This window comes from Aethalodelphis obliquidens, unplaced genomic scaffold (genome assembly GCF_003676395.1).
Source record: "Aethalodelphis obliquidens isolate GAN/ISIS:26980383/991018 unplaced genomic scaffold, ASM367639v1 scaffold9, whole genome shotgun sequence".
Classification (NCBI taxonomy): Eukaryota; Metazoa; Chordata; class Mammalia; order Artiodactyla; family Delphinidae; genus Aethalodelphis; species Aethalodelphis obliquidens.
Genome location: NW_020837953.1, coordinates 19,912,013 through 19,938,970, shown reverse-complemented (window position 1 = coordinate 19,938,970; position 26,958 = coordinate 19,912,013). Strand labels below are relative to the sequence as shown.

At 55.9% G+C, this 26,958-nt stretch overlaps 1 protein-coding gene across 1 annotated transcript in view; it reads left to right on the top strand.

Moving 5' to 3' along the window:
• KCNQ4 (potassium voltage-gated channel subfamily Q member 4) overlaps positions 1–26,958 on the top strand; it is a 56,055-nt gene that overhangs the window by 15,339 nt on the left and 13,758 nt on the right. The window contains exons 2-9 of the mRNA XM_027108941.1: positions 16,367–16,457; positions 17,115–17,241; positions 17,450–17,625; positions 18,268–18,393; positions 18,795–18,905; positions 19,097–19,192; positions 22,193–22,281; positions 24,011–24,172. Coding sequence (XP_026964742.1) covers positions 16,367–16,457; positions 17,115–17,241; positions 17,450–17,625; positions 18,268–18,393; positions 18,795–18,905; positions 19,097–19,192; positions 22,193–22,281; positions 24,011–24,172 — 978 coding nt within the window. The remainder of the gene's footprint in view (positions 1–16,366; positions 16,458–17,114; positions 17,242–17,449; positions 17,626–18,267; positions 18,394–18,794; positions 18,906–19,096; positions 19,193–22,192; positions 22,282–24,010; positions 24,173–26,958) is intronic.

The window sequence follows — 26,958 nt, the reverse complement described above, 5'->3', positions numbered from 1 at the left end:
GAGTGCTCCTAGGTCGAAGGGCAGCTGTTTGCAGCCAGTGTGGATGAGAGCAGGCTGGGGGCAGCCACAGGAATGTACCCAAGGCCCCCTCTGGTGAGGGACGATCCCAGTGTGGGAAGAGAAGAGGGCACACCATGGGCCAGGGACTGGAGGGTAGCAGGGGCTGGCTGTCCCCTCCCTGCCAGATTCCAACATGGGACTCCAAGGGATCCAAGATTTTAAATTCAGGCCTAGCCTTCCAGATCCTTATGAAGCTATATGTGTCAGGAAGGATAGATCATATTTTATTTAACAGCTTGTTAGCTTGATTTAAGCTTTTAAATATTCAGACTTATAGTGTGTGCGTCTCCATTTGTCCTCTTTCCCAGCCCCACCAGGTAGGCTTGCGTTGGCCCTCCCTCCACCCCCCCACCCACCCACCCACCTCTGTAGCAACCCCAAGATGCCCTTGCTGAGAACTCTTGGGCTTCAGAGGACAGTGGGACATTCCTGACTCACTGATGCTTAAGGCCCTGGAGACCTGGACCTTCTTGTTGCCTCCCAGATACTGTCTGAGCATGTACTGGCCAGCCCGCGGGAAGTAGAGGAGTCAGAACTGGCTTTGCCCTTGACGGATGGATCCTAATGAGCTGGTGGGGGGTGGGGAGTGGACAGAGGTAGGAACTGTCTCAGCACAAAGAGGTCCTGGGGTGCCCAGAGAGGGCCAGGAATCCCAGCCAGGGGCTGGGGGAGCACTTCTCCTCAAAGCAGATCAGGGATTCTTGGGGAGGAAGGGGGAACATCCCAAGGAGAGGAGAGAGCACAAAAGTCACCAGGGTGGAAATAGACAGAGTATGGAGGGGTGGAGTGTGGATGATGCCTAGTGTGTGCACAGCCTCAAGCTCTGGGCTGAGGACCTCAGGTTGTGAACCATGAGAAGCCACTGTAGGATTGTAAATGGGGGAGGGGTGCACAGACTGCAAGGTAAGTGGGCTGCGGGTGAGGATGAGGATGGTGCTGGAATCGTGGTGGTCAGTGAAGAGCTGCTGGAGGGAGGAGGAATGGGGCGAGTGCTTGACCGGGCAGGAGTGGGGGGCTGGGAAGAAAGAGCTGATCTCAACTTTGCCTTCTGGAGCCTCTTCGCTATGTCCTCCTTCGCTCTGTCTTGGTTCCTGCCTTTGTCTCCCACCATTCTGCTGCCCTGGGTCTCCATGCTGGCGAGAGGAGTTCCTCTTCCCAAACCCCCCTCCCCATCTAGGTGGGGAGTGTGAGGCCACTGTATAAGCTGTATAAGAGGGGACCTGCTCATTCATTCATTCACTCAACAAATATTTATCGATAATCTGCTCTTGCACCAAGCCCTGTTTCAGGTGTAGGAGGGATAGTGGTGAACAAGATAGATAAGTCACTGCATTCATGGAGCTTACATTATGGGGGGCCAGGGGCCCAGAAACTGTATCTTTCCCTGGTGTCCACCCTCAGGCCCATACCTCTGGATACCCGGGAGCAGGGACTCTCTCCATTACCCACTCGTTCATCCCAGCTGCCCTGGTATCAGCACCCATCTTCAGAACATTGAGGAAGGGGGTCCAGTGCTCAGGGTCCCGACCCCAGGGACCACCCATCTCCATAAGACGAGCCCGGGCTTGGGGGCAGGACCTGGGCTCAGGCCCTAGCCCTTTTCATTTCCGTGTGACTGTGAGCCCCTTACAAGAACCTTCCTGGCCTCAGTTTCTTTATCTGTCAAGTGGGGCTTTGGGGAAGCCCAGAGGAAGTGAGGGGAGGGAAAGGCCTGTCAACTCCAGTATTCCCCATTGGTGGACAGCTCCTTTGGCTGTGGGTGGAGGTGGAGGTGTGCCCAGGGCTCAATATCATCGTCATTATCAACCCAAGATAATAATAGCTACTATCTATTGTGTTCACTGTGGCCAGCCTCATGCATCTTCTCATTTAATTTATTCCCCACAACCAGCCCTGTGTGGTCGCTGTATCTTCCCTCCCCATATGCCAGGTGAGGAAACTGAGTCTCAGTAAGGTGAAATGACTTGTTTGAGTTCACATGCGAACCTACCTGACTCTGGGAGCCCTTAAGGACTGTGCAATGAGGGTGTTGCCTGGCACCTGCCCCTCCTGGGCACTCAGCCTCAAGAGTAGTAACCCAGCCCTAGTGCCTCCCCCCCGCCTCCCTCGGGGGCTGGCACCACCCCGAGTCTGGGCACTGGGTCCTACAACACTGGCCAGGGCAGTACCAGGGGCCGGATCAGGCCAGGACCCGATTTAGGGCCCTTGGCACCTCTGGGTCCGGGAGCGCTCAGTCCCCAGCACGCAGCGTTGATGGGTGGGCGAGCCGCGGGCAGTCGGGGTGTCGCGCCCCCATCTCCGCCCCCGTCCTCGGGGACGCGGCGGCACCTTCACACTTTCCGCTTGGCCCGCTGCTCGCCTTTCAGGCCGCCGCGTTTTCAATTGTTAATTTGGAAACGGAAAAAGAAGCCGGCGGGGCGGGGGAGGCAGCAGGGAGGTAACTGGAGCCGCAGCGCCGCCCGCGCCCCTCCCGCGAGCGGTGCCGGGTGTCGGCGACGCTCCGCCCCTCCCAGGGACAGGCCGGGGCCCCGCCCACCACCGCGTCCCGCCCCTTCCAGTATGTCCCTCCCCTTGCTGACAAGGCGGGGTCAGCCCCGAGGACCCCTGAGCGGGAAGGGGCCCCTGAGGGGGAAGGGGCAGAGGCCGTGCCGGGGGAGGAGTCCCCCAGGAGCCCTCCTCCCCAGGAACGTTTCTCTCTCCCCGAGGAACCCCGCCTGGTGTCCACCTCCTCTGCGTCCCGAAGTGAACCCAAGCCTTTCTGCAACCCCTCAGCTCGGGGTTCATCGGGGCCAGACCCCTGCCTCCAGGCTGCCGCACTAGGGATCATTGGCCCCATTGGACAGATGGAGAAACTGAGTCCCAGAGAGGGACAGTTCCCTTGCTCAAGGTCATGCAGCCAAGGCTGAATTCTTGAGCCTGGCAGGGGTCAGGATCGGAGCTGAATTCAAGCCCTGTTCTTTTCGCTCTCAAACGTGTAGGGTTCTGTCTTCCTCAGAAGAGGAGGGGGCGTCAGGACCAGAGGTGCAATTTGTCCCCTTCCCCCGACCTCCAGCACTGTTTCTGTGGTTAATGAGCTATTGGAAGTCCCTCTTTGGTCTACCCTGACTCCTCCTTGCTATGATTATTCAATCATAGGGGAGTTTTGGAGGTAGAAGGAGGTCTCTCTAGACTTTCCAGGCACAGGAGTGCCATGCAAATGAAATGTAAAAGACCTTCCACCTCCGGGAGACCCTAGAAGTCCCTCAGGACTGGCAGCTTCAGGAGCTGCCTCCTTCATTTCCCATTGGGAAGTCAAAATCATCAGTCCCAGATGGATCAGCAAAACATGGGGCTCTTGGAGACCCTTACTCAACCCCTTCCTCTCCCTGAGAAGTAAACTGTAACTCAGAGACAGCTTTCCAACCCCTCCTGAGTGGTGGCAGAGTCAGGATAGAGAGCCTGTTGATCCAGGTTCCTAGCTGTGTCCACATCCTGTGCCTCCCCGTCTGCTGCCCCCAACCCTGACACATTTCTCAGAGCCACGAAGCAGGGCCTTGCCTTTCAAGGGACTCTGAATCAGGCGGAACCTCTCCCCCTAAAGGCCGAGGAAACTTGCGGGTGGAGATGTCTGCAGATGTGCTTCCAGCCTAAGACCCTCCTCACCACCCCTCCACCTTGGCTGTGGAGCAGGCCAAGGTCACTCAGCAAGCCTTTCCCAGCTGTCAGGGCCCATTGGATACAGTCTTGCTGAATTCAGTCTGGCTGGTCCTGGATTTGGGATTCCCATGGTGAGCAATGCTCTCAGGGCAGCTGTAGCCAACTGCCCCAGGTGTGGCCTATGAGTTTGCATGACGCTTTGCTTGTTAATAGCAAATGCATCCAAACGCTCCTCCCCTATCAATCCCCCTAAACCTCCCCCTGGGTGAGATCCTCAATGGCTGAGTCTGCAGGACTCCCAGGGTGTCCTCCCTAGGGGGCCCGGCCCTCCCCAAGCTCCTGTTCCACCCTGCCAGCTCTTGGTGCCCTCTCTGCTCTGGGAGAACCAAGCTCTTTCCCCTCTTTTGACTCTTCCCTCCCTTCCCCCTTCCCCCTTTGCACAAGTTCTGCTGATTCAGAGGACAGAAGGCTTCTAAGAGGTGACCCTGACCCCTGCCAGGCTCAAGTACCTGGAGGCCTGGGTAATCCTCGAACCCAGTGCCACCCTGACACATACAGCGAGAAGGGCAGGGGCGGGGCCCATTCTGCCGCCAGGATGAAGGAATTTTCAAGGTGGGCATGAGGGACAGGTGCCTGGGTCCTTCTACAGAAAGAGGAGAAGTCAAAAAACATTACCTTAGGAATAGGGAAATCTGGGTGTCAGTCCCAGCTCTGCCACTGATCGCCTGTATCATCACAGGTAGGTCATGCCCCTCTCTGGGACTCAGTTTCCCAACTATAAAGAGAGGATTCATTGACCCTAAGGGATCTTTCAGTGCCAAAATATAGTCCCCTGCATCAGCAGGCGGACTCCCAACCACTGCGCCACCAGGGAAGCCCCGAGCACTCCTTTCTTGCTGGTTCTGGAACACACCAGGCACCCTCTGGCTCAGGTCTCAGGCACCTCTCTCATACCTCATTTCCTTCTGCCCAAATGTCACTTTCTCAATGCTGCTTTCCCTGACCACCCTCTATAGAATAGCTCCCGACTCCCATACCAGTGTTCTTTGTTCCCTTTTCCTGCTTTATTTTTCTCCATCATCATCTGACATTTTGAACATTGTCTTATTTATTGTCCATCTCCCCCCATGAGAACGTAAGCTCCATGAAGGCAGGGATATTGTCGGTCTTTGTGCCTGGCTCACGGTGAGCACTAAGTAAATACGTACTTACTGAATGAGTGAGTGAATGCTCTGTGGCTCTGGACTGTGGGGTTCCTGGGTGTTGCTGCCCACCCCAGTTCCCTCATAATCCCGTCTGCTGCGGGGAGGGTTGAGGTGTGGAGCTGGGAGCGGCCAGCAGGGTGTGGGCACCCTGGGTACCAGTACCAGTCAGAGGTCCAGTGCTCGGTCGTCCCCTCTTTCAGGAAACTTTTACCCAGCTCCCATCCTGAGTTGGGAACAGGGCATTCCAGGTGAAAAGGACAGGACCTCAATGAGCTCTTGGTCTGGGGGAGGAGACTGGTACTCAAACAGTGCTTTTCACATGTTGAGGCAAATGCCATGATGGAGGTGAGTGTAGAGCTGGAGATGGGGGATTAAGGGAGCATAGAGTGGGGGCTCCCACCTAACCCAGCCGTATTGGAGGAGGGGCAGATACAGCATGAGCAAAGGTGAGGAGCAAAAAACAGAGCAAAAAAGCTCTGTTTGCTTTTTTGGGGGGGAACAGAGCTGTGACAATGGAGTATTTTGTGCCAGGTGGGGCACTGAGTGGTGGAGAGTCAGGTGGCGGGGTGAGTAAGAGCCTGCCTTGCAACCATGCTTAAGGTGCTTGGGCCTGAGCCTGCAAGTCGGTGGATTTCACACTTTAAACAAACAAACAAAAAGCAGCAAAGCTCTTTGTTCAAATGAAATCTTATGCCAAGCTCAGCATGTAAAACTGAGTCACCCAAATCCACACAAGCTGCTCAGGTAGAACCAGGGGGAAGTTTCCATTGGCCATCTTGTTTCAGTCTCCAAAATTCAGGCTGCCTGAATTCCACCCCTTAGTTTGCTTTCACTTTGCTGGCCTCGGGCTTGGGAGGGCACGCTCCCTGTTTATTTGAGGAGTCGGCGCTGCCTGGCCAGCCCTGGACAGATGGATAGCCCCTGCCCCCTCCTCGTTGCCACCCTTGACATGTTGTTCGGCCCACTTACCTGGTGCACCAGGTAGTCTAGCTGTCATGGTACAGGGAAGCAGCAAGAACAAGTAGGAGGGTTTGGAGCTGGTTCAGGTGGGAGAGGACGAGGCTGACTCATAAAGCACCTTGTCGAGAAGACACCGCCTTCCATACCATACTGGGACCAAGACCATTCACACGGGCTCAAGAAAGCATGTGGAGGTGGAGAACACCTCCCGGAAGGAGAGGGAAGAATTTGTAAGGCTTCGTAGCAGGAAGCACATCTGGGCTTTGTGGAGTCGAGAGGGGGAGATGAGATTCTGGAACGACAGTCTCATCTCCACTTCTCTCTGCACCTCCGCCAACGTGCTTCTATGGTTCTTTTTCTTCCCTAAGTCATACATAATCTTTTGTTCTTTTTTTTCATTCATTCATGTATTATTTCTTTAAAAAAATTTTTTTAAACTTAAAAAAAAAATTTATTTATTTTCGGCCGTGTTGGGTCCTCGTTGCTGCGTGCAGGCTTTCTCTAGTTGCGGCGAGCGGGGGCCACTCTTCGTTGCGGTGCGGGGGCTTCTCATTGCGGTGGCTTCTCTTGTTGCGGAGCACGGGCTCTAGGCATGAGGGCTTCAGTAGTTGTGGCTCGTGGGCTCCAGAGCGTAGGCTCAGTAGTTGTGCCGTGCGGGCTTAGTTGCTCCACGGACTGTGGGGTCTTCCCAGACCAGGGCTTGAACCCGTGTCCTCTGCACTGGCAGGCAGATTCTTAACCACTGCGCCCCCAGGGAAGCCCTAAAAATTTTTAGTGGAATCTAGTTGATTTACAATGCTGTGTTAGTTTCAGGTGTACAGCAAAAGGAATCAGTCATACATCTACAGATATCCACTCTTTTTTAGATTCTTTCCCTATATAGGCCATTACAGAATATTGAGTAGGTCTCTATGGTAGGCCTTAATTCCATGCCTAAGACAAAGAATCTGATTGTCTCAGCCCAACCTATGTGTGTGTGGGGGTGCTTTCTTGGGTCAGCGTCCATCTCCCGGCAGCCAGGAGAGGGGCACGGAGACACGTGGTACCACAAGGGGTTGGCCCTTCCAGGGCTGTGCTGGCTGTCAGGGCCATCTCCAGGGCTGCCCCATGTCCTGTGTGCCCTGTATGATGCAAAGGGCTGGGCCGAGAGGGTGAGTGGTGCCAAATGCAGCCTGTGCTTGAGGGTGGGTCAGCCCAGGGCAAGGGTTACCTGGTTCTAATGGGGTCATTTGGAAGGGTCAGTTTCTATCATTTTTCATGCTAAAGGGAATGCCTTTTCTAATTGGTCCTCCAGGAGGGCGCATTTTTTTCATAGTTTGTACTATGTACTGGCAGCTGCTGTCCCTCCAGGGACATCCTCAAAGAATCTGGAACTGAGCTGAAGGCCAGCCCTTTCCCTTCTGCCCCACGGCTGGAGAGCTGTAAGGCTAAAGGGACTTTAGCCGTTGCTGAGTTGTCCCCTACCTTCATGTTGCAGATGGGGAAACTGGGACTCCACTGAGACCTCACTCCTAGCCCTGAGCCCCAGCACAGGCCTCTGGCCCAGAGAAACAGCGGCCGCAGCAGCAGCAGCCCTGGTGCGGGGCCCTGGGTCACGTGCTTTTGCTCCCTTTGCCATATTTAGAATCGCTGGATCAGGGGAAACTTCTCGTCTCAGCCCCTGAGGATTCTTGGAAAGAGCCTCACTCTGAGGCCTGGCTAAGTGCCCCTACCCTTTATCCCCCTGCAAGAGAAAGTTCGAGCCTGTTCTCCTCAGAGGAGCCTGGGACCCTCTGGGCCACACTGCACCTCTGTCAGGAAGTGCCTCTCAGGTCTAGTTGAAGTTCCTTCGTCAGTATCAGCTCGGGTTTGGGGTTTAAGAAGCCCTTTTCTGCTGGAAGGTGGTGGGGGTCATGGCCTCTGCCCTCCAGGAACCTTGGCTGGATGGGGACAGACTGGCCCCAGGGTTCCATAGCCAAGGGAAGATAGAACCTTGCATTTGGGGTCCTGGCCTGGGAGGCAAGGAAAGAGTCACTCTCTCCCAAGGCCAGATGCAGAAATGAGAGAGCCGGCTGGTGGCCAGGCCGGGGGGCAGACCCTGGCAGGGCTCAGTGTGGGAGGAGGGACACTGGAGAGAAGGAAGGAAGGAAGGAGACCCAGTGGGAAGGAAGGGGCAGGGCCTGGAACTGCATTTACTTTGGCCTTGTGGGGAGCGGGGAGGTCCCCTCATCCCACACAGGCTCCTTCCTCCCTCAGAATCATCATGCTTTAAAAAGCAAAAAAAGCCAAACCAAAAATGCGTGTGTGGAGCACCTGCGATGTTCTAGGTCTTTTCTCCCATCCTCCCCTATGGGGATAACGGTCCTGTGTTCCCATTGGACCCCTCTCCAGGGCCTGGTCAGCTCACTTTCCCATTCTCCACACCTGCGGTTTCAAACCTCTTCAGACCCCCACCCACTCTGCTCCCTACTGAAAAGTAGATCTGGCCTCCTCTTCCCAGAGAAAGTCGAGTCCCCTGATGGGGACTCCCTAGGCTTCTCCCATCTGTCCCCCCATCTCCTCTCCCACCTGGTCTCTCCCTCTTCCCGCCTGTCACCATGGAAACCGCCGGGGTCCTCTCTGCTCAGCACCAGCGCTTCCCCTGCTCTGGATCCCAGCCTCCCAGCTGCCCTGGGGACTTCACTCCACTGATCGCTCCGTCTCTCTCTCACACCTTCAACTTCTCCTTCTCTCCTGGCTCCTTCCACTCTGGCTCTCTCATCTTGAAACAACAACCACAACCACAAAAAGAACAATGGCTTATTCCCTGTGCTCCGTATCCTTCTCCAGCTACGGATCTCAGCCTCTACACTTTAAACTTCTTTAAATAGTTATACCTCCACTCAACTGTCTCCACTTCCTCACGGCCCCTCTCCCCTTCTCATCCCATCTAGACCTGCTCCAGCCCGCCCACCCCCCCGTGGCTGGCCTTGCCAAGGCACCCAGCGACCAACGTGTCACCAAATCAGTGGACATTTTTCAGGCCTTGCTTGACCTCTCGGCAGCATTTGACACTGTCGTCCACACTCCCTCCTTGAAACACTTTTTGCTCCTGGCCTGGCACCTCTCTCTTCTGGTTTCTATCCCATCTCACTGGCTGCTCCTTCCCAGTCTGGGTAGAGGGTCTCTCCACCCTCTGCACCTCTGGGGTTCCATTGGTTCCTCCTCTAAATTTGCCTCATGCTCTCTGGACTGTCTCAGCCGCACCCATGGCCTCAGTCACCACCTCTCCCTCGATGTCCCCCAGATCCACATTTCCGGCTCAGGTTTCTATCTTCATACCCAGAGTGTTTGCCCAGCCCTCTCCATCTCAACACGTCCAAAACGGAGCTCATCACCCCCACACCCGCTCCTCCCCTGGGCTCTCCCATCTCAGTTCAGTCATGGCACCTTCATCCATCCAGTCCCCACACCAGAAATATGAGTTATTCTCTCTCATTGTCCCCATTTCCAATTAACCATCAAGTCCTACTTCCTAACACTTTCTAACACTTTCTCCAGTCCATTCACTTCTCTTTCGCGTTGCACTGTCATCTCTCATCTGAACTATTGTGGAGCTTCCTACTTGCTTTTCCTGATCAGTCTCTAATCCATGGTCCCCACTGCCCCTGAGTTGTGGTCGTGAAACACAAATCAGACCATATCATTCCCTCTGTTAAAACTCTTCAATGGCTCTCCATTGCCTTTAGGTAACGTTCATAAGGTCTGAGGGTGCCTGATCTGGCCGTCTCTGGTTTCTCCTCTGCCCCTTCATTTTAGGCCCACACTTGCTAGAACTACCGGCTGCCCTGTGCTGCCTCCAGGCTCCCACATCTCTGTTGCTTGCACATACATCCTGCTTCCTCTGCTTGGGGCACCCCACCCCTGTCCTCGTCACCTCCACCTCTTCACTGATCCCTCTACTTTGACTCTGCTAAAGCCATCTTAGGGTTCCCCCCAGCCTCTTGGTACACTGTTATCACTTCATCCATCATATCACCACTGTGTTACACTTGTTAGTTTCTTGGGGGCCTGTATGATTAATTGCTGGCTTTACAATAAAACTGGCTGAGTGTGGATGGCAATGAACAATTTCTTTTTTTATTATTATGATTTATTTATTTTTGGCTGTGTTGGGTCTTCACTGCTGCCCATGGGCTTTCTCTAGTTGCGGTGAGTGGGGGCCACTCTTCCTTGTGGTGTGCGGGCGTCTCATTGCGGTGGCTTCTATTGTTGTGGAGCACGGGTGCTATGCACGCCGGCTTCAGTAGTTGTGGCGTTTGGGCTCAGTAGTTGTGGCTCGCGGGCTCTAGAGCACAGGCTCAGTAGTTGTGGCACACAGGCTTTGTTGTTCCACGGTATGTGGGATCTTCCCGGGCCAGGGAACGAACCCGTACCCCCTGCATTGGCAGGCGGATTCTCAACCACTGCGCCACCAGGGAAGTCCCTGCAATGAACATTTCTTAAGTAAATGTGGCTCAGAGAGGTTAGGCGATAACCTCTTTTCTGCTGCCTAATCCACCCTACCCCAGCCCTCTTGTCTTTCATATCCCCATCTCTCCAGCCTTCAAGCATCTGTCTCTCCAGGGACATCCCCAAAGAGTGTGGAGCTGAGCTCATGGCTCACCCTTCCCTTCTACCCCACTGCTGGGTAGTCGTAAGGCTGACACTCCCCACCTCATATTGCAGACAGGGAAACTGAGGCCCAGAGAGGCACTATGCCTTGGTGGTCCAGGTGGACTTGGGTTCGGGTCCTGGCCCTATGGCTTTGGACAACCTAGTATGCCTTTCTTTCTATCTTTTTTTTTTCCGTTTTTTTTTTTTTTTGCGGTACGCAGGCCTCTCACTGTTGTGGCCTCTCCCGTCACGGAGCACAGGCTCCGGATGCGCAGGCTCAACGGCCATGGCTCACGGGCCCAGCCGCTCTGTGGCATGTGGGATCTTTCCGGACCAGGGCACGAACCCGTGTCCCCTGCATCGGCAGGCGGACTCTCAACCACTGCACCACCAGGGAAGCCCCCCATGTGCCCCCCTTTTAAAGTGCACACAATTCAGTGGTTTTTAGTGTATTTACAGAGTTGTACAGCCATCGTACACCTCTTGGAGCCTGTTTCCTCACTGATGGACCATGGTGACTGTGGTGCTGCTCTCATGGAAGTGCTGGGAGGAGGGGTTATGAATATGCACGTGGAGGGCCCCGCCAGTGCCTTGGCCAGCAGGACCAGTTATGGGGTCACACAGCGAACTGGGGTGAAGCTGAGGTTGGCATGAGACCCACCTCCCCAGCAGGCTTTTCCTCCCCCACCCCGACCCCCGCCTTCGTACACTGTGGCTAGGGTTAGGGTTAGGGTTGGGGTTCCCTGGCATTAATTTGAGGAAGGCCACGGGGCGGGGTGGGGGTGGGGGGCGGCAATGATTACAGCTGTTTAAAAAGCCTTGAGTTGGCTAATAACTGAGTCAGCCACGACCACCCCCATTCACTAACCTAGTGATTCTCAAAGTGTGGTCCCTGGGGGAGCAGCGTTAGCATCACCAGGAACTTTGTAGAAATGCATATTCTCAGGCCCCAGTTCATACTTACTGAATCAAATGCTCTAGGAGTGAGGCCCAGAAATCAGTATTTTAATAAGCCTGCCAGGTGATTCTGATGCCCGCTGTAGTTTGACAACCATGGATCCAAGCAAACCAGTCACCTATTCATCCCTAATCTCCTTGCTGCCTTCCTGAATGAGTGGGATAGTTACAGAACGGGTGAGTGGGCCAAGGCTTGCAGTAAGTCTCACAATAAGCTCTAACCAGGGAGAGCCAGCCAGGCATCACCCACCCGTCCCAGCTCTGCCTGCTGGGCTGCGCAAGGGAGAACATGGGCCCCAAGGTGCAGCCAGGTGTGCTGGGCAAAGATGCTCCAGTAAGCGGCTGCCAGCCTGGCCTTTCTGCTGGAGTGATTTTATTATTTATTTATTTATTTATTATTATTTTTTGTGGTACGTGGGCCTCTCACTGCTGTGGCCTCTCCCATTGCAGAGCACAGGCTCCGGACGCGCAGGCTCAGCGGCCATGGCTCACGGGCCCAGCCGCTCTGCGGCATGTGGGATCTTCCTGGACCGGGGCACGAGCCCGTGTCCCCTGCATCAGCAGGCGGTCTCTCAACCACTGCACCACTAGGGAAGCCCTGGATTGATTTTAGAGGGCCCAAGCCAGCCAGCTCCTGTGTACCATCTATACTTTGTAGATGGGGAAACTGAAGCCTCAGAAGGGGCCAGAGACAATCCTTAGACAATCCTTATTTGTTGTATGAATGAAGTCACACACTGGTTCTGGCAGACATGACCAGATCCCAGCTCAGGGCTCCTTCTCCCTGTCCCCTCCATCCCTAAGCTCCAGACATGATCCCTCTCTGCTGTCCCAAGAATGGGTGTCTGTGTGAGGACCTCTCAGGAGGGCCAAGGCAGCTTGGGCCCTAGCTCTGCCATGGATTCACTGAGTGATCTGGAGCAAGTCTGCCCCTCCCTGGGCCCATTTCCTCAACTGGAAGATGGGGATAATTATTCAGCTGCCTGGAACACAAGATGTTCTCTGACAAACTAAGTATATCTGTTCAACCGTATTGAGCATCTAACCCCTAGCCAGTGTATGAAGGCTGGAGGAGGCGAAGTTCAGGCGTTTTCTAAACAGTGTCTACCAAATAGAGCTGGTCAGGGTTGGAGACTTGCCTTCTCTTCGCTTCTCAGGAAGGCTGCTGGGGGGCCCAACGGGTCAGGGATGGATGTGCTTGGAACTCTGGGAGCCTCTGCAGTGAGTACAAACTGGGGGCTTTGGTGACATGATGTTTTGAGGTTTGTTTAAGGTGAATTTCTGCTGTTCGTTTACTCAGTCTATGAAAAAATAAATAAAGCAGATTCAGGGGAGAGAGAGCGGGGATGGGGCCATTACTTTGGAGAGGGGGTGGCTGGGGAAGGCCTCTCCAAGGAAGTGATGTTTGAACAGAGTTCTGGATGAGTACGGGAGCAATAAATAGGCAGAGGAAACAGCAAAGCAAGTGCAAAGCCTGGAGATGGAAAAACTTTTGATGTGTTCCAGGAATGGCAGGGAGGTAGAATGGCCGGAGCACAATGATGGAGGGGCTGGAGAGAAGCAGATCAAGTTCAAGGGCTGGGTGGGACAGGATCTCACAGGGCCTTGCTGGACATGCTGAGGAATTTGACTGCCGCTCTTTAAGTGCCGTAGGAAATCAGAGGAGAGTTCTGTGGAGAGTCCTGGTTTCCAGCTTTGCTTTGTAGGAAAATCACACTGATTGCTTTGAAGAGGGTTCCTGTTGGGCCAGAGTGGAGGCAGGGAGACCAGTCGGGGTGAGATGATGGGGGTTAGTCTGTCCAGGGCTACATTCTGTAGTTAGAGCCAATAGAAATTGCTAAAGGACAGGATGTGGAGGGGGAGGGAAAGGAAGAGTCGAGGGTCACTCTTAGATACTTGGCCTGAGCCCCTGGATGGAAGGGGGCACCATTCCTGAGATGGGGCAACTGGAGAGGAGAGAGATTTTAGGGCAAATTGAGAGTTTGTTTTCGGACACGTTGGGTTTGAGAGGCCCCTGGACAACCGAGAAGAGATGTTGAGCAGGCCGTTGACAGGTGAACTGGACTCGGGGAGAGGCTGCCACACCCTCACACCTGCTAAATGGCCAAGGCTGGGGGCTTCCCTGGTGGCGCAGTGGTTAAGAATCCGCCTGCCGATGCAGGGGACATGGGTTCGATCCCTGGTCCGGGAAGATCCCACATGCCATGGAGCAACTAAGCCCGTGCGCCACAACTACTGAGCCCACGTGCCACAACTGCTGAAGCCCATGTGCCTAGAGCCTGTGCTCCGCAACAAGAGAAGCCACTGCAATGAGAAGCCTGTGCACCGCAATGAAGAGTAGCCCCTGCTCACCGCAACTAGAGAAAGCCCGCACACAGCAATGAAGACCCAACGCAGCCAAAAATAAATAAATAAATAAACAAATAAATAAATAAATAAATTTATTTTAAAAAAGTGGCCAGGGCTCTTGTGGTAAAGGGGTGGGGACAGAATTTAAAGGTTTTTTCCCCCCCGTTTGTATTTTTAAGGAAATGCATTTTAAAATTGATGTTAGTTTGTTATTACCCAAGCAGCACATGTTTATTCTTTAAAAATACTAAGAAATGAGCTTCCCTGGTGGCGCAGTGGTTGAGAGTCCGCCTGCTGATGCAGGGGACGTGGGTTCGTACCCCGGTCTGGGAAGATCCCACATGCCGCGGAGAGGCTGGGCCCGTGAGCCATGGTTGCTGAGCCTGCGCATCCGGAGCCTGTGCTCCGCAACGGGAGAGGCCACAACAGTGAGAGGCCCGCGTACCGAAAAAAAACCCAAAAAACTAAGAAATGAAGATAAGCAAAAAGCAAAACAAATGCCAAATCATTCTTAATTTTGCCACCCAGAGATCAGCCCTGCTGACCCTTGGTATGTGTACACAAAAAATCTATATTTTAAAAGTTGGAATCACATTGCTTTAAGGTTTCATAATCTGCTTTTTTCACGTAACCTATTGTGAAGTGGACATTTTAGAGATGTGTACCTATCGACATGGAAAGAATAGTGGTGAGAAAAAAAAAACCTTGAAACACTCAGCAGGAAGCCCCAAACGTGACCCATTTGCCTGAGGTTCTGAGGTCAGCTGAGCAGTGGGATTAAAGGATTTCTGTCCAGGGCTGGGGTGAAGGCCCATCAGAATTTGGCTGCAGGCCTCCCAGAGGAGGGGGCTGGATGGAGTAACCTCAGGAGTACCCTTCCACACCTGAGCCCTGTGTCGGTGGTGGTCCCCATTCCCGGTGGATGCGGCACTGGGTTCGCTGCGTTTGCTGTGGTTAATTATTGAACATGAGGAGCTGGTGTTCTCCCCAACCTCTCCCTGTGCCTTACGTCTTTGCTGACTCAGCTCCTGCCTGGAACTGGCACAGGAGGCCTCCTCTTCCTCACTCATTCAACCAAAACCTTTTACTGACATTTACCACCTACGTTCCCCCCCCCCCCCCCCGCCCCGGGGCATGTGCTGGGCTGCAGCCCTATACCTGCCCTCCACGCAGGCTGGGAGCCCTGTCCAGGGAGGTGTAAGTGGGCCAGGGTGGAGCCACGCCCTTCCCATGTCCCACCCCATCTCCCCGTCAGCCCCCACTTTACGGATGCCGAGACTGGCTCAGAGAAGATAGGTGACTTTTCCAGGGTCACACACACAGCAGGGCCAGAATTTGAACCCGGGTCTCTCTGACTCGGAGCCCATGCCCCTGCCGCGATGAAATGTGAACACAAATAAAGCGCCATAGACAGTGACTTGGGAGGCGAGCACTGGGAGGGGCGTTCTGAGGGAACAGTGGGATGGGGGCATCCTAGCAGGAGCGCTGGGGCGAGGGGAGCGTGAACAGCATCTCATCAGGCTCCAGTGGTGAGTCGTTTCAGGCAGAATGCAGTGTCAGCAGTCCCAGGTGGGGACACTCTGGGAACACTTTGGAGAGGCTGTAGGTCTGTGCGTTTCCGGAGAAGCCCATGCCCTCTGGAGTCTCTTCCAGGAGCAACACCCCCATCAAAAGGAGGAGTGCTTCCGGGAGGCCAGCATCGTTCCCTTTTGCCGCATCTGCAGCCTGTGCCCCACATCCTGTCTTCCCTCACATATTCACATTCTCCCTGAGTCCAGCAGCTTCTCTCCTCACGCCCTTTCCCCTCTTCCCATCCACTGGGGAGTTGGAAACCCTGGCTCTAATCTCACCCCTGTCCTGGACATCCTGGGTGACCTTGGGTGAATCCCTTTCCTCCTCTGGGCCTCAGTTTCCTCATGTGTGCAATTAGGGTTGAGGGGAGTGTCAGATGAGTTGGATTATTTCTAACCATCTGGTTCTGAGCCACTCAGTAGCTTTCCACTGCCCTCCGGGAAGTTCCAGGGAAGTTCCAGGCCTCGATGGCATGGCTCCCTGCTGCCTGATTGCCCTCCCACACCCTCTCCCCCTCTGCATGTTCCCTCCCTATCTGTCTTCCCCAATCCCCTTTCCTTCCCTAGCTGTCTCAGTATTTAATTCCATGAGAACTCACGAAGGCAGAGGCAATTGTCCTCATTCTGCAGGTGAAACCATGCTTCTGCCATCTTGGAATTCATAGGGAAGGGGGGATTCCTGGGTCCCTCCCTCGGCCAGCCCGGACAGACCTACCACCCACAGCTCAGTGACCACCTCTGTGAGCGGCAGCTGCCTCAAGGGCAACTGAGAGGGCTGTAAGGTGTCTGTGAGCTCAGCAGCCTCCTGGAGCTCGGGGGCTTCTCCATTTGGTGTCCAGCACCAAGCCACAGCTCCAGGGAACTCTGATTCTTAGTCTGCTTTCCAGATTATTCTTCCCAAATGAAGCTTCCCTCCTCCTCCTTCTCCTCTGACTCTGCAGCCCCCTGCCAGAGGCTCCTTGGCTGCCCTGTCCATCCAGCAGTCTAACCCTCTCCTTCATGCTGCTATTGCAGATTTTTGCTGGTCTTCAGCTGCCTGGTGCTGTCCGTGCTGTCCACTATCCCGGAGCACCAGGAAATTGCCAACGAGTGTCTCCTTATCTTGGTGAGTGCCGGAGTCTGGGTCTGAGGGAGGCTGTGTCGGGGTGGCACCTCTGGTCTGAGGGTGAAGGTGGAGTGAGGCTTCTCATACCATGGCTCAGAGAGTGGCTTGCTGTGCTGTGTTCTCTGACCTGGTGGCTGCCCCTCTCTGGGCTTCATCCCTTGCTTTATAGCAGGTGTTGGGAGAGCTCCCGCCTCTATGCCAGGGCTTATGATGGGCCCAGAGGAGAGCCACTCCTTCTCAGGATCAAAACTGCTAACACCACACCTGGTGTGATGGGGGTTTTCCCCCTAACGGGAAGCACCTTGGAGGGTCACAGTGACAGACAACCAACCACCTCTTATGTCACCTGGTCAGGGTTACAGAGGCTGGGATGGCTGGGAGGGGGAGGGTGGGATGAGGAGAAGAAAAACCCAGACAGCTCATTGGGACAGCAAGGGAGGATAGATTTGGGCTTTCAGTCTCTTTGGAAGACATGGAAGAAGCCACTTCCTTCTGGAATCCTCCTCAGGTCCATCCAGGTGTAAGAACCTCCAGGAGAGGTGGTCTGAGGAAATCCTAGTACCCCTAACCCAGGGACTCCGGGCTGGGTGGGTGCCGTGTGACCTAGACCCCGGTCCTGAAGAGTGGGGACCAGAACTCAGGCCCCTGGTCCCACAGGAATTCGTGATGATCGTGGTGTTTGGTCTGGAGTACATCATCCGCATCTGGTCCGCGGGATGCTGCTGCCGCTACCGAGGATGGCAGGGCCGTTTCCGCTTTGCCAGAAAACCCTTCTGTGTCATCGGTAATGGGCCTACCCAGCCCCGCCTGACTCTTGACCCCCAAGCCCCAGGGTTAACACCCTGACCCCAGGACCCTGGCTGCTGACACAGACTCAACAGACCTTCCCAATCGCCCCCTCGGCCCCAGGAACCCCCAACCTCGGGTCCAGGCACAGGGTAGGTTGGCTCCCCGGCGCTGGCCATGACCTCGCCCGCTCTCCGCCCCTGCAGACTTCATCGTGTTCGTGGCCTCGGTGGCCGTCATCGCCGCCGGCACGCAGGGCAACATCTTTGCCACGTCTGCGTTGCGCAGCATGCGCTTCCTGCAGATCCTGCGCATGGTGCGCATGGACCGCCGCGGCGGCACCTGGAAGCTGCTGGGCTCGGTGGTTCTCGCTCACAGCAAGGTGAGGCCGGGCGTGTCCGGGGGCGCGTCCGGGGCGGAGCTGGTGCGGCAGCTGGAGGGGCGGGGCCGAGCGGAGGCGGGGCCGTGGTAGGGGAGACCAGGGACCCAGCGCGGGGGAGGCCACAGGGGCTACCTCGGGGGGCGGGGCAAGGGCGGGGTCTGGAGGGGAGGTCAGGACCAGGCCAGGAGGCGGGGCCTGAAGGGCAGGGCTTGAGAGTCTCAATTGGAAGCTTCCGGGTTTGGGGGTCTACGCTTACAGGGAAGTGGGGAGCTGGAGCGGGGTCTGAGGGTGGGGCTGGGGCGGGACAGGATGTGGGGCGGGATGGAAGCCTGAAAGTGGGGCTTGGGGGGCGGTGCAAGATGGGCTTGTGGGCGGAGGTCTGAGCGTGGAACCTGGAGGGTCAAGGGCAGGGCCGGGGCGTGCTCTGAGGTTTTGTGAGGGCCTCGCTCTTCCTTGAAGGCGGGGCAGGGTCTCCTTGAAGGGAGTTGCTGAGAAAGAAAGGCAGGCAGAGCCACCTCCAGGGACTTCCGAGAGGTGGGTACTCTTATCCCCTTTCAGAACGCCTCCCATAGGCCATTCTGGGAGCCGTCCACCTCCCCACCTGTGCCAGGTGTATGGTCTCATCCCTTGCTGACCCCACAGGAGCTGATCACCGCCTGGTACATCGGGTTTCTGGTGCTCATCTTCGCCTCCTTCCTGGTCTATCTGGCTGAGAAGGACGCCAACTCCGACTTCTCCTCCTACGCCGACTCGCTGTGGTGGGGGACGGTGCGTGAGGGTCTGTGCAGGGCCGCCCTTCTCCCTGGGACCCTCCCCGGCCTGATCGTCGTGACCCCGACCTAGGGGCCTGTCCCTGTCCTCTCGACTAAGGCTGGGACCTTCGTGACCAGCCTCTGTGTTAGTCCTCCAGTGGACCAGCATGTGACCCCATCTAGTTCCCTACATCAAGCCCTTGTGACCTGTACCCCTCTCCTCCACCAGCACGGGGGAGGTGGAGAATCCACTTATGCCTCTAACCAGCCCCCGTGACAAGTCCTTGTGACCAGTCCCTGTGGGCAACCATGGAGGCCCCCTCCCTTGTGATCAGGCTCCCACCTGCCTGGGACCCAACAAGCTCCTGTGGGTGGCCCCCGTAACCAGCCCTGCAGGTAACCTGTTTGTGTTCCCAGATTACACTGACGACCATTGGCTATGGTGACAAGACACCACACACGTGGCTGGGCAGGGTCCTGGCTGCTGGCTTCGCCTTACTAGGCGTCTCCTTCTTTGCCTTGCCTGCCGTGAGTCCCCCTCCACTTAGGATGGCCCAGCCCTGGGCGGGGGCGTTCTGGGGACAGATCCTGCTTAAGCCCCGTCTAGCATTTGCATGAGTGGTGGTGGGCACCTCAGATGGGCAGAGGTGGGGGCACCTTTGCTGCCTTTTGTTGTCCCCACCATCACCATATTCCGCGAACCATGCCTATCCTCCTAGGGCATCCTTGGCTCCGGCTTTGCCCTGAAGGTGCAGGAGCAGCACAGGCAGAAGCACTTTGAGAAGCGGAGGATGCCAGCAGCCAACCTCATCCAGGTACAGGACGCCCAGGAAGCCCCTGAACTGAATTGGTGTGTCAGCTCTGTATGATGACCCTCGTGTCCCAGCTTCACAACTATGACTCCACTTTGAAGCTCAGAGAGATGTGACTTTTCTGGGGTCACATGCCAAGTCAGGGACAGAGCTAGGATGCTGGCTAAGATTGTCGGAAATTTCTCCCTGCACCACATGCCCAGTTCAGGGCTAGCCACAGCTGTCCCACTGACCCACTGCAACCCCAACTCTACATGGCCTGAAGTGGAGTGGAGACTGGACAAGAGGCCCTAGGTCCCTAGTGGAAACCCAGTCCTGCCACCCATCAGCTGTGCAGTCATCAGTAAGCCTGTTCTACTCGCGACACCTTAATTCACCCCGCAAGCGCTCCCACAAGTGAATGTTGTAGCTACAAACCGAGAGAAACACGTTGAAAGAAAGAAATGGTTCTCTGAAGAGCATTTTACAGGGGACCTGGCCTGATCTGACCTTAAAGGGGAACTCAGGGATGACTACACTGGGAAACTGACACTTGAGCAGAGAGCTGGAGGATGGGTAGGAGTTAACTAGGTGAAGAGGTGAAGGGGGAAGCCTTCGAGGTAAGGGAACAGCGTGTGCAACGGTCCCGTGGTGAAAGGGAGCAGGGTGTGTTTGATGAACAGGAAGGAAGCTAGTTGAGACGGGAACAGAAAGCTCAAGTGGAAGGGTTTGGATAAGTGGGCGAGGCCTAGACCTGAGGGCCAGAGAGGAATTTAACATTTTCCTAAGAACAATGAGGATCCATTAACAGGTACGGGGCAGGAGGAAGGGGTGACATGATCAGATATGTGTTCTGAAAGGTGGTGAGTGGATTGGAGGGTGACCTGGGTGTGTGGAGGGAGCAGATAAGAGGCTCTGGGAACAGTCTGGGTGAGGCGGGGTGGCGGGTGACTTGGACTAGGGTAGCAACAGATGAGATGGAAGGAAATAGGCAGATGCTGCGTATTTAGGAGGTGAAATTGGTGACATCAGGAGTGAGGGAGAGGGAGATGGCAGGGTGACTGGCTTGCCTGACTGGATGGTGGATGACCCTCCTCACTGGAGGGGGACCAGACTTGGGGGCATGAAGAGTGTGAGTTTGGCTGGGGCACGCAGAGTCTGAGGGGCCTCTGAGCCCCCGAGGGGGGATGTTGAGGAGGTCACTGATGTACTGGTGTGCAGCCGAGGTGAGGAATGTGCTGGGCCTTGTGTGCAGACGGTAATGAAGTGCTTGCCCAGTGGGGAGAGGACAGAAGGAGAAGAGAAGATGGTCCAGAGCTGGGCTTTAAGGAACCTCAGCACTTCGTGGCTGGGTGGTCAGAGTTGAGCCAGCCAAGGAGGCAGAGGAGGAACAGCCAGACGGGTGGGAAAAAAGCAGGAGTGTGTGGGCTCAGTTTCCCCCACTGTCTGAGGCATTCCGACGGGGCACGGGCTGAGGCAAGACTCTGATTTTTTTGTGACTCCATGACTCAGCCTTGTGCAAGAGGAACCTCGGCGAGAAATAGTTCAGGGCACCTATGCACAGCCTGCCTCGGCCTGCTCCCCAGCTGGCCATGCTCTGACCCCCCAGCCCAGGTCTGACTCAAGGCCCCCGTATCTTTCCTCCCCAGGGTGGAACCCCCCCTCCCATCTCTACTATCTCCAGCCACCAGCCCAACCTTTCCTTCTTAGCATCCCTTGGGGCACAATGGCTGCTGTTCCCTGGGAGCTGGCCTTCCGAGGGGCATTGTAGGGGCAGGCGGCTGGCACTGGCCGGGCCGAGAGACAGCTGGTATTGTGGTGCCCATAATTAATGAGACAGCTCTGGCAGCTGCTCCCCAGCCCAAGCCAGGGGCCTAGGCAAGCAGGAAGTAAAAATATTCCTGTCTTGGGAGGGTGCCTGGCCAGTGAGGTCAGCAGTGGGCCGTCCCTTAAGGACAAGAGGCACCCAAAGAAGGGTCCAGTTCTGCTTCCTCCTGCCCAGCACCTCCCAAGCCTTCTTGCCCTCACTGATTACCCCACTCACAGTCCCTACCTGGCTCTTCTCTTTACCTGGGGGGAGAGGGACTGTCCTTCCTCTTGTCTGATCGTCATCCCTCCTGCCGCAGAGGAAACCCTGCAACTTCATGGGTGCTGAGGGGTTGGTAGGTGATGCTGTTTCCTCCCCTCGTCAATCCCATGGGCAGTGACAGGCAGCTGGGAAGGAGGGGGTGGGGTTATTATTAGTAACAATGGTTTATTCAGTCAGTGTTCATTCCCCAGACACTTGCAGTGCACCCATCAGGTGCCAGAGGATACAGTGCTGACCAAGACACAGCTTACAGTCTAAGGAGAGAGAAAGAAGTTAATTAAATACACAATGAATAGATATTTATCAGCTGTGGTAACAGGATAACAGGAGTGTTTACAGGGGGAACTTGGTCACTTTGTTATAAAGCAGAAACTGGAACTTGGTCACTTCGTTATAAAGCAGAAACTAACACACCATCGTGAAGCAATTATACTCCAATAAAGATGTTTAAAAAAAAGGGGGGGAACTAGGTATTAAGTGCCTACTATGTGCCATGCACTGCGCTTGGCATTTAATGTACCTTTGCCCATTTAGTCCTCACAGCACTCTGTTAGGTAAGTAGTATTATGTCCGTTTCACAGATGAGGAACCTGAGGCTCTGCACATTGACTTAATTTGCCCACGTGAGTAGGTGGCAAAGCTGGGATTGGAAACCCACTTCTACCTGATGACAAAACCGCAGCTCTTAACTCCCACGCTCCAAGGCCTCTGGCTCTGATGCTGACTGTGCGTCACCTTGGGGCAGTCTTTTCTCTCCAGGCCTCCTTCTAGCCCTGCTGGTGGCTATGGAGTTGGAACTGGCCTCTGGCTCTGAGTACCCTTCAACTGGCCTGAGGACTGGGTTCTTTTGGGGGCAGAGGGCTGGTGGGGGGCTGAGAGGCCTCTCTGATGGCTTGTCCCCCACCACCTCCTTCCCGTTTCTTCCACACCACCAGGCTGCATGGCGCCTGTACTCCACCGACGCGAGCCGGGCCTACCTGACAGCCACTTGGTACTACTATGACAGCATCCTCCCGTCCTTCAAGTAGGTCCTACTGCAGGGGGAAGGGGAGGTGGGTGGCTGGTAGTAATGCCCCTTGGGGACAAATGGCTGGGACTCAACCCTGGTGGGGGGGCAAAGGGGTGGCAGCTCCCATGGGAGCATCTGGGGCTGGCCCTGTAGATCCTATGTCACCCAGAGCCTGGAACGTCCTCTCTCCCACTCTGCTATGCCAGGGAATGCGGTGACGCTGGACACAGGGCATGGGGTGGAACCCTGCCCTGCTGGCTGAGCCCTGGGTCCTGGGGTGTTAGCAGGCCACATGCTCACCCAGAGTTGTTGCCACTCAGGGCAGTGGCCCAGGCAGCTCACTTCCCGCGGTCTGAGTTGGGGGCAGTGTTAGTGCTCGCCAGCCTGGCGTATTGCAGCTGGGTAGAGCACCAGCTCTACCATGTTGGGTACAAGCACCCACCCCAGCACCCCCATGCGTAACTGATTTTACTGTCCCAGGCAGCAGCCTTAGGGCCCAGAAGTGGGTTCGCCCCACTGGCCCAGGCTGGGGTAAGACTGCACGGGGGTGGCTCCACACGGGGGATCATTAATAGCATCACCAAGGTTCGTGTGGCCAGGTGCCTGGCCAGGCCCTGAGGCAGGAATGAAGACCTTGGAGAGCGGCTCAGTCCCGTGGGCAGGCGGGCAGTGAGCAAGGCGGGGCCAGGCTGCTGTGCTCAGCGTTTCTGCCGGTGCCTTTTTTGCCTCATTAGTTCTCCAAGAGCAGCTGTTGCGTGATCCCGCTCACCCCTACACCTGGCTGCCCCCATCCCCGCTCCCTCTCAGCCCCAGGGGCCTTCCAGGGGAGGAGCAGGAGAGAAGGGGCTGGGAAGGAGGGGCTCCCACCTTAGACACTCTCCACCTGGCAGAGGCAAGCTCCCACCTTAGAGACAGGGATACTGGTTAGATTAGAAGGAGTCATCCTTTCTAGAAGTAGTCCTAAGGACTCAAGGCCAGGCCTTGGGGAGTGGGGCAGGGGCTGGTTTGTTAGAAATATGATGTGTGTGATGGGGAGGAAAGATTTGGGAAGGTGGTCTTGGGTCCTCTGGAAAGAGGAACAGAGCTTGGTTTGGAAATTCTGGGTCCACTGATCCTCCTTTTCCCTGGACCTCGGTTTCCTCATCCATACCATAGACAAAGAGGACAAAGAGAGGAGATATCCTTCTTGGGTTATAGAAACAAGAAAGTTTGTTATAGAAACAAGAAAGCCTGAGAGTTAAGAAGGAGCTGAGCCCTCAATCTGGTCTCCAAGAGCCCAGTGGCAAGAGTGAATGCTGCAGGAGGAGGAAGCTGGGCTGCACTATCAAGGCTCCCTCCTCAGCCTCAGTTTCCCCCTAAAATCCAGTCGGATCTGGAGGGCGAGGATTTCAGGGCTGCCGCTGGCCTCCGGGTGGGCACAGCTCCACGTCCAGGAGCTCGGCTTGCTGAGCAGAGAGTGAGGTGGATTTGAGCTCCCACCTGCCCCCTTGGGAGGGCGCCCTCGAGTGGCACCCACCCTGCACTGTCATACTTGGCACCCTTGAGGGTTTCCCAGGAGCTGAGTATAGAGAGAGAGGGGGGAAGGCTAGTCTCCCACCCCCACCCCTGCCCACGCGGGCCTGGGGTGTTTGCCGAGCACCTCCAGAGAGGCAGGGCCTGGCAAGATCTGTCAGGAGCTCAGTGCCCTTGGGTGAGGGGGCGGTGCCAGGGCCCTGCCTGCTGCTGACGGTGCCCTGTCCTGCAGAGAGCTGGCCCTCTTGTTTGAGCACGTGCAACGGGCCCGCAACGGGGGCCTACGGCCCCTGGAGGTGCGGCGGGCGCCAGTACCCGACGGAGCGCCCTCCCGTTACCCGCCCGTTGCCACCTGCCACCGGCCGGGCAGCACCTACTTCTGCCCTGGGGAAAGGTAGGGGCCCCCCGGGGCTGCCACCTCCTCTTGCTTCTCCTCCTCCTCTTCCATTCTTTGTCTCATCCTCTCTCAGACCTGCCTCCAGCCACTATGTGGGTGTCTGGGCCTGTGCTGGGGACTCCCAGGCCTTGTCATGAGGCCTGGACCAGTTGTCATCAGAGGGTCAGACAGGTACAGAACGAGGGTCTCTCTGGAGAGGCCAGAGTGGACTCATCGTTTTGTCACCTTGGGTTCCAAGGGTCTGAGTGGGGGAGATGTCCACACCATCCTTTCCCATCACCTCCTCCATTCATTCCATTGTCCTCTTTCTTTCTCTGTTTCCACGTCCCCCTCACTCTTCCATCCCTGCACTCCCATCCCTCCCGGGAAGCTGGAGAGAGGAGGAGGCCGCTGGCCACAGGTGCTTACAGCTCAGGTAATCGTGGACACCATACTGGGGTGTGAGGGCAGGGACCCCCCCCCCGCCCCCAGCATGTTCCTCTAGAAGGGGCTTGACGCTGAACTCGCCTCTCGGGAACGAGATGCCACCTGGAAAGAGAGCTCTGTGACTAAGAACTGCTGTAGGGCCTATGTAAACTCAACCAATGACTAATGCTCTTGTCTTGTGCAAGCCTTGTCCACAGCTTTGCTAATCCCAGAGGGTCCTCCTGGGATTCTCCCACAATGTCTTTCTTCCTTACAGAGGGACATTTTGCTGTCCCAACAGTCTCTTTCCCCTTGACCTGCCTCTCCTGGAGCTTTTGCATCTTGAAAGAAGAACAAAGAAAGAACAATGCTTACCCTCACGTAAATGTTCATAAATAGTGGAATTTCAGGCATATTTGGGTAAGGGAGGCCCACTAACTCACAATATGGGAAAGCGGCTTCTCCTGTAGAGGTGTAGTTTTGAGGTCAAGGATTCAATCCCCCCGCCACCACAATCACCCCGTTGCCTACCCATCTCTTTGTTTTGTCTCATCTTTACATATCATCCCTGAATCAGCCAGGTGGACATCTGGTCCTTGAGCCTCAGGTGTGATTCTGAGTCCCAGGCCCAGAACAAGGGAGGGGAGAAGAGGTGAGCCACTCGGGGATCGGAAGGTGGAGGTGCCCTGAAAGCCTCCGCCGCCTGGTGCCGCGTGTCCTTGAGAAAGTCATCAAGCTACTCTGAGCCTCTGGGTTCTGGGCAGAAAATCAGCAGTTTTTAGGCTGATCAGGGGCTCTGGGTTTCTGGGCTAAAAGGGCCTGGGGAACAGGGAGGAGGGGGTTCTGGTGCAGAGGATGCTGGGAGCAGAATTCCTTTTCCGGTCTCAGTGAGGGCACTTCTGGCCAGGGGCTGAACAGGAAGTGGGTAGAGAGGGAGAGCCCCTCCAGGTCTCTGGGAGGAAGGGAAGCATGATTGGCCAGGGTAGGCTGGGAGTTCACTGGAAGAGGGTCCACGGTGCAGCCCCATTTGTATCCTTTGTCACTATCTGAATGTCCTACAGTGTTATCCCCACACGCACCCAACCACAGCTGACAGGTAGAAACTCAGAAGTTTTGACATTTGAGCACCACGGCCCACGGCCTGCGCCAGGGCTCTCTGTAGCTTCAGTTCGCTCTCGTCTAACTCTGCCTGAGTAGGAAGACACTGAAAATGGAGATTATCCTGGACTCCAGTACTGGTACCACCCGCCGCAGCTGCTCTGGGTCTCTGGCCCCCCGAGGCCTAGGAACAGATGACTGCCGAGAGCTCGGCCATCACTAACTTCCGGCCTGTGTCTGTCCGCCCTGCAGTGTCTGTGTGGCTGGGGCTTATGGTGCTGGTGCTGGAGTGTCCCTTCTTCCCAGGGACGCCAGGGACTGAGCTGGGATTTCTAGGAGATCAGGCACCAGCCTCAGGCCAAATGGCCATATCCTTAATCTTGGCTCTCTGGGCCCTGTGGGGTGGGTGCCCAAGACAGGACCCCCTTCCCCAACACACACACACCCCTGGTTGGCCACACCTTTAGTGGTGCTTGTGGGTGGATCCAGGCTGAGTACGTTCCCAGGGCTACACGGAGCAGGACTTCCTGAGGGGTGGCATTGCAGGGCCAGCACCTCTCTCTATGGGTTTTGTGATGAGGTGCTAAGACAGTGGTTCTCAAAGCATGGTCTGCTGACTCCCTGCGTCTGCATCCCATGGGACATTTGTTCAAAATGCAGAGATACTGGCCCTCTCCCCCAGCCCAAGGAATGAGCATCTCTGGAGAAGAGGCACAGAATTCTGCATATTTAACGTGCTCCCCATGAGATCCTTATGCAAAGCTGGAGAACCTCTGCATTCTGGGCACGTGGGCTGGAGGATGACTTGAGCTGGGGGGTCCTTCTCTCCCACCAGCCACGGGAGGCCAGCCCCATCCTGGCAGCTCCCCATGCTGTGCCCACCTGCCTCCTTCCCACTAACCTCTGTTTGTGTCTTGTTCTCAACTTTCCAGCCAGATGTTTAGTAATAAACGGAGTTTCTTTCGGATCCACGCCAGCTGGAGACCGAGGTACCCCCTCGCCTTCTCCTGTTGCCGTTCCTCCTTGCCCCACCCAGTTCTGGGGCTGGAGAGGCGGACAGGATGGGCCAGAGACAAGGTGCATGTGCCTGCCGCCTGCCATCTGCCTTGGGGCCCTGATGAGCCCCTCGCCTTCCTGGGGATGCCTCTGCCAGGTCTGGTGCCCAGTCTTCCAGGACCTGGTGCCCAGTCTGCCAGGTCTGGTGCCCAGTCTGCCAGGAGGGACACGTACAGGAGCCTTGGGATGAGTTCTGGCTCTGCCGCTGACCCCGCTGCGTGATC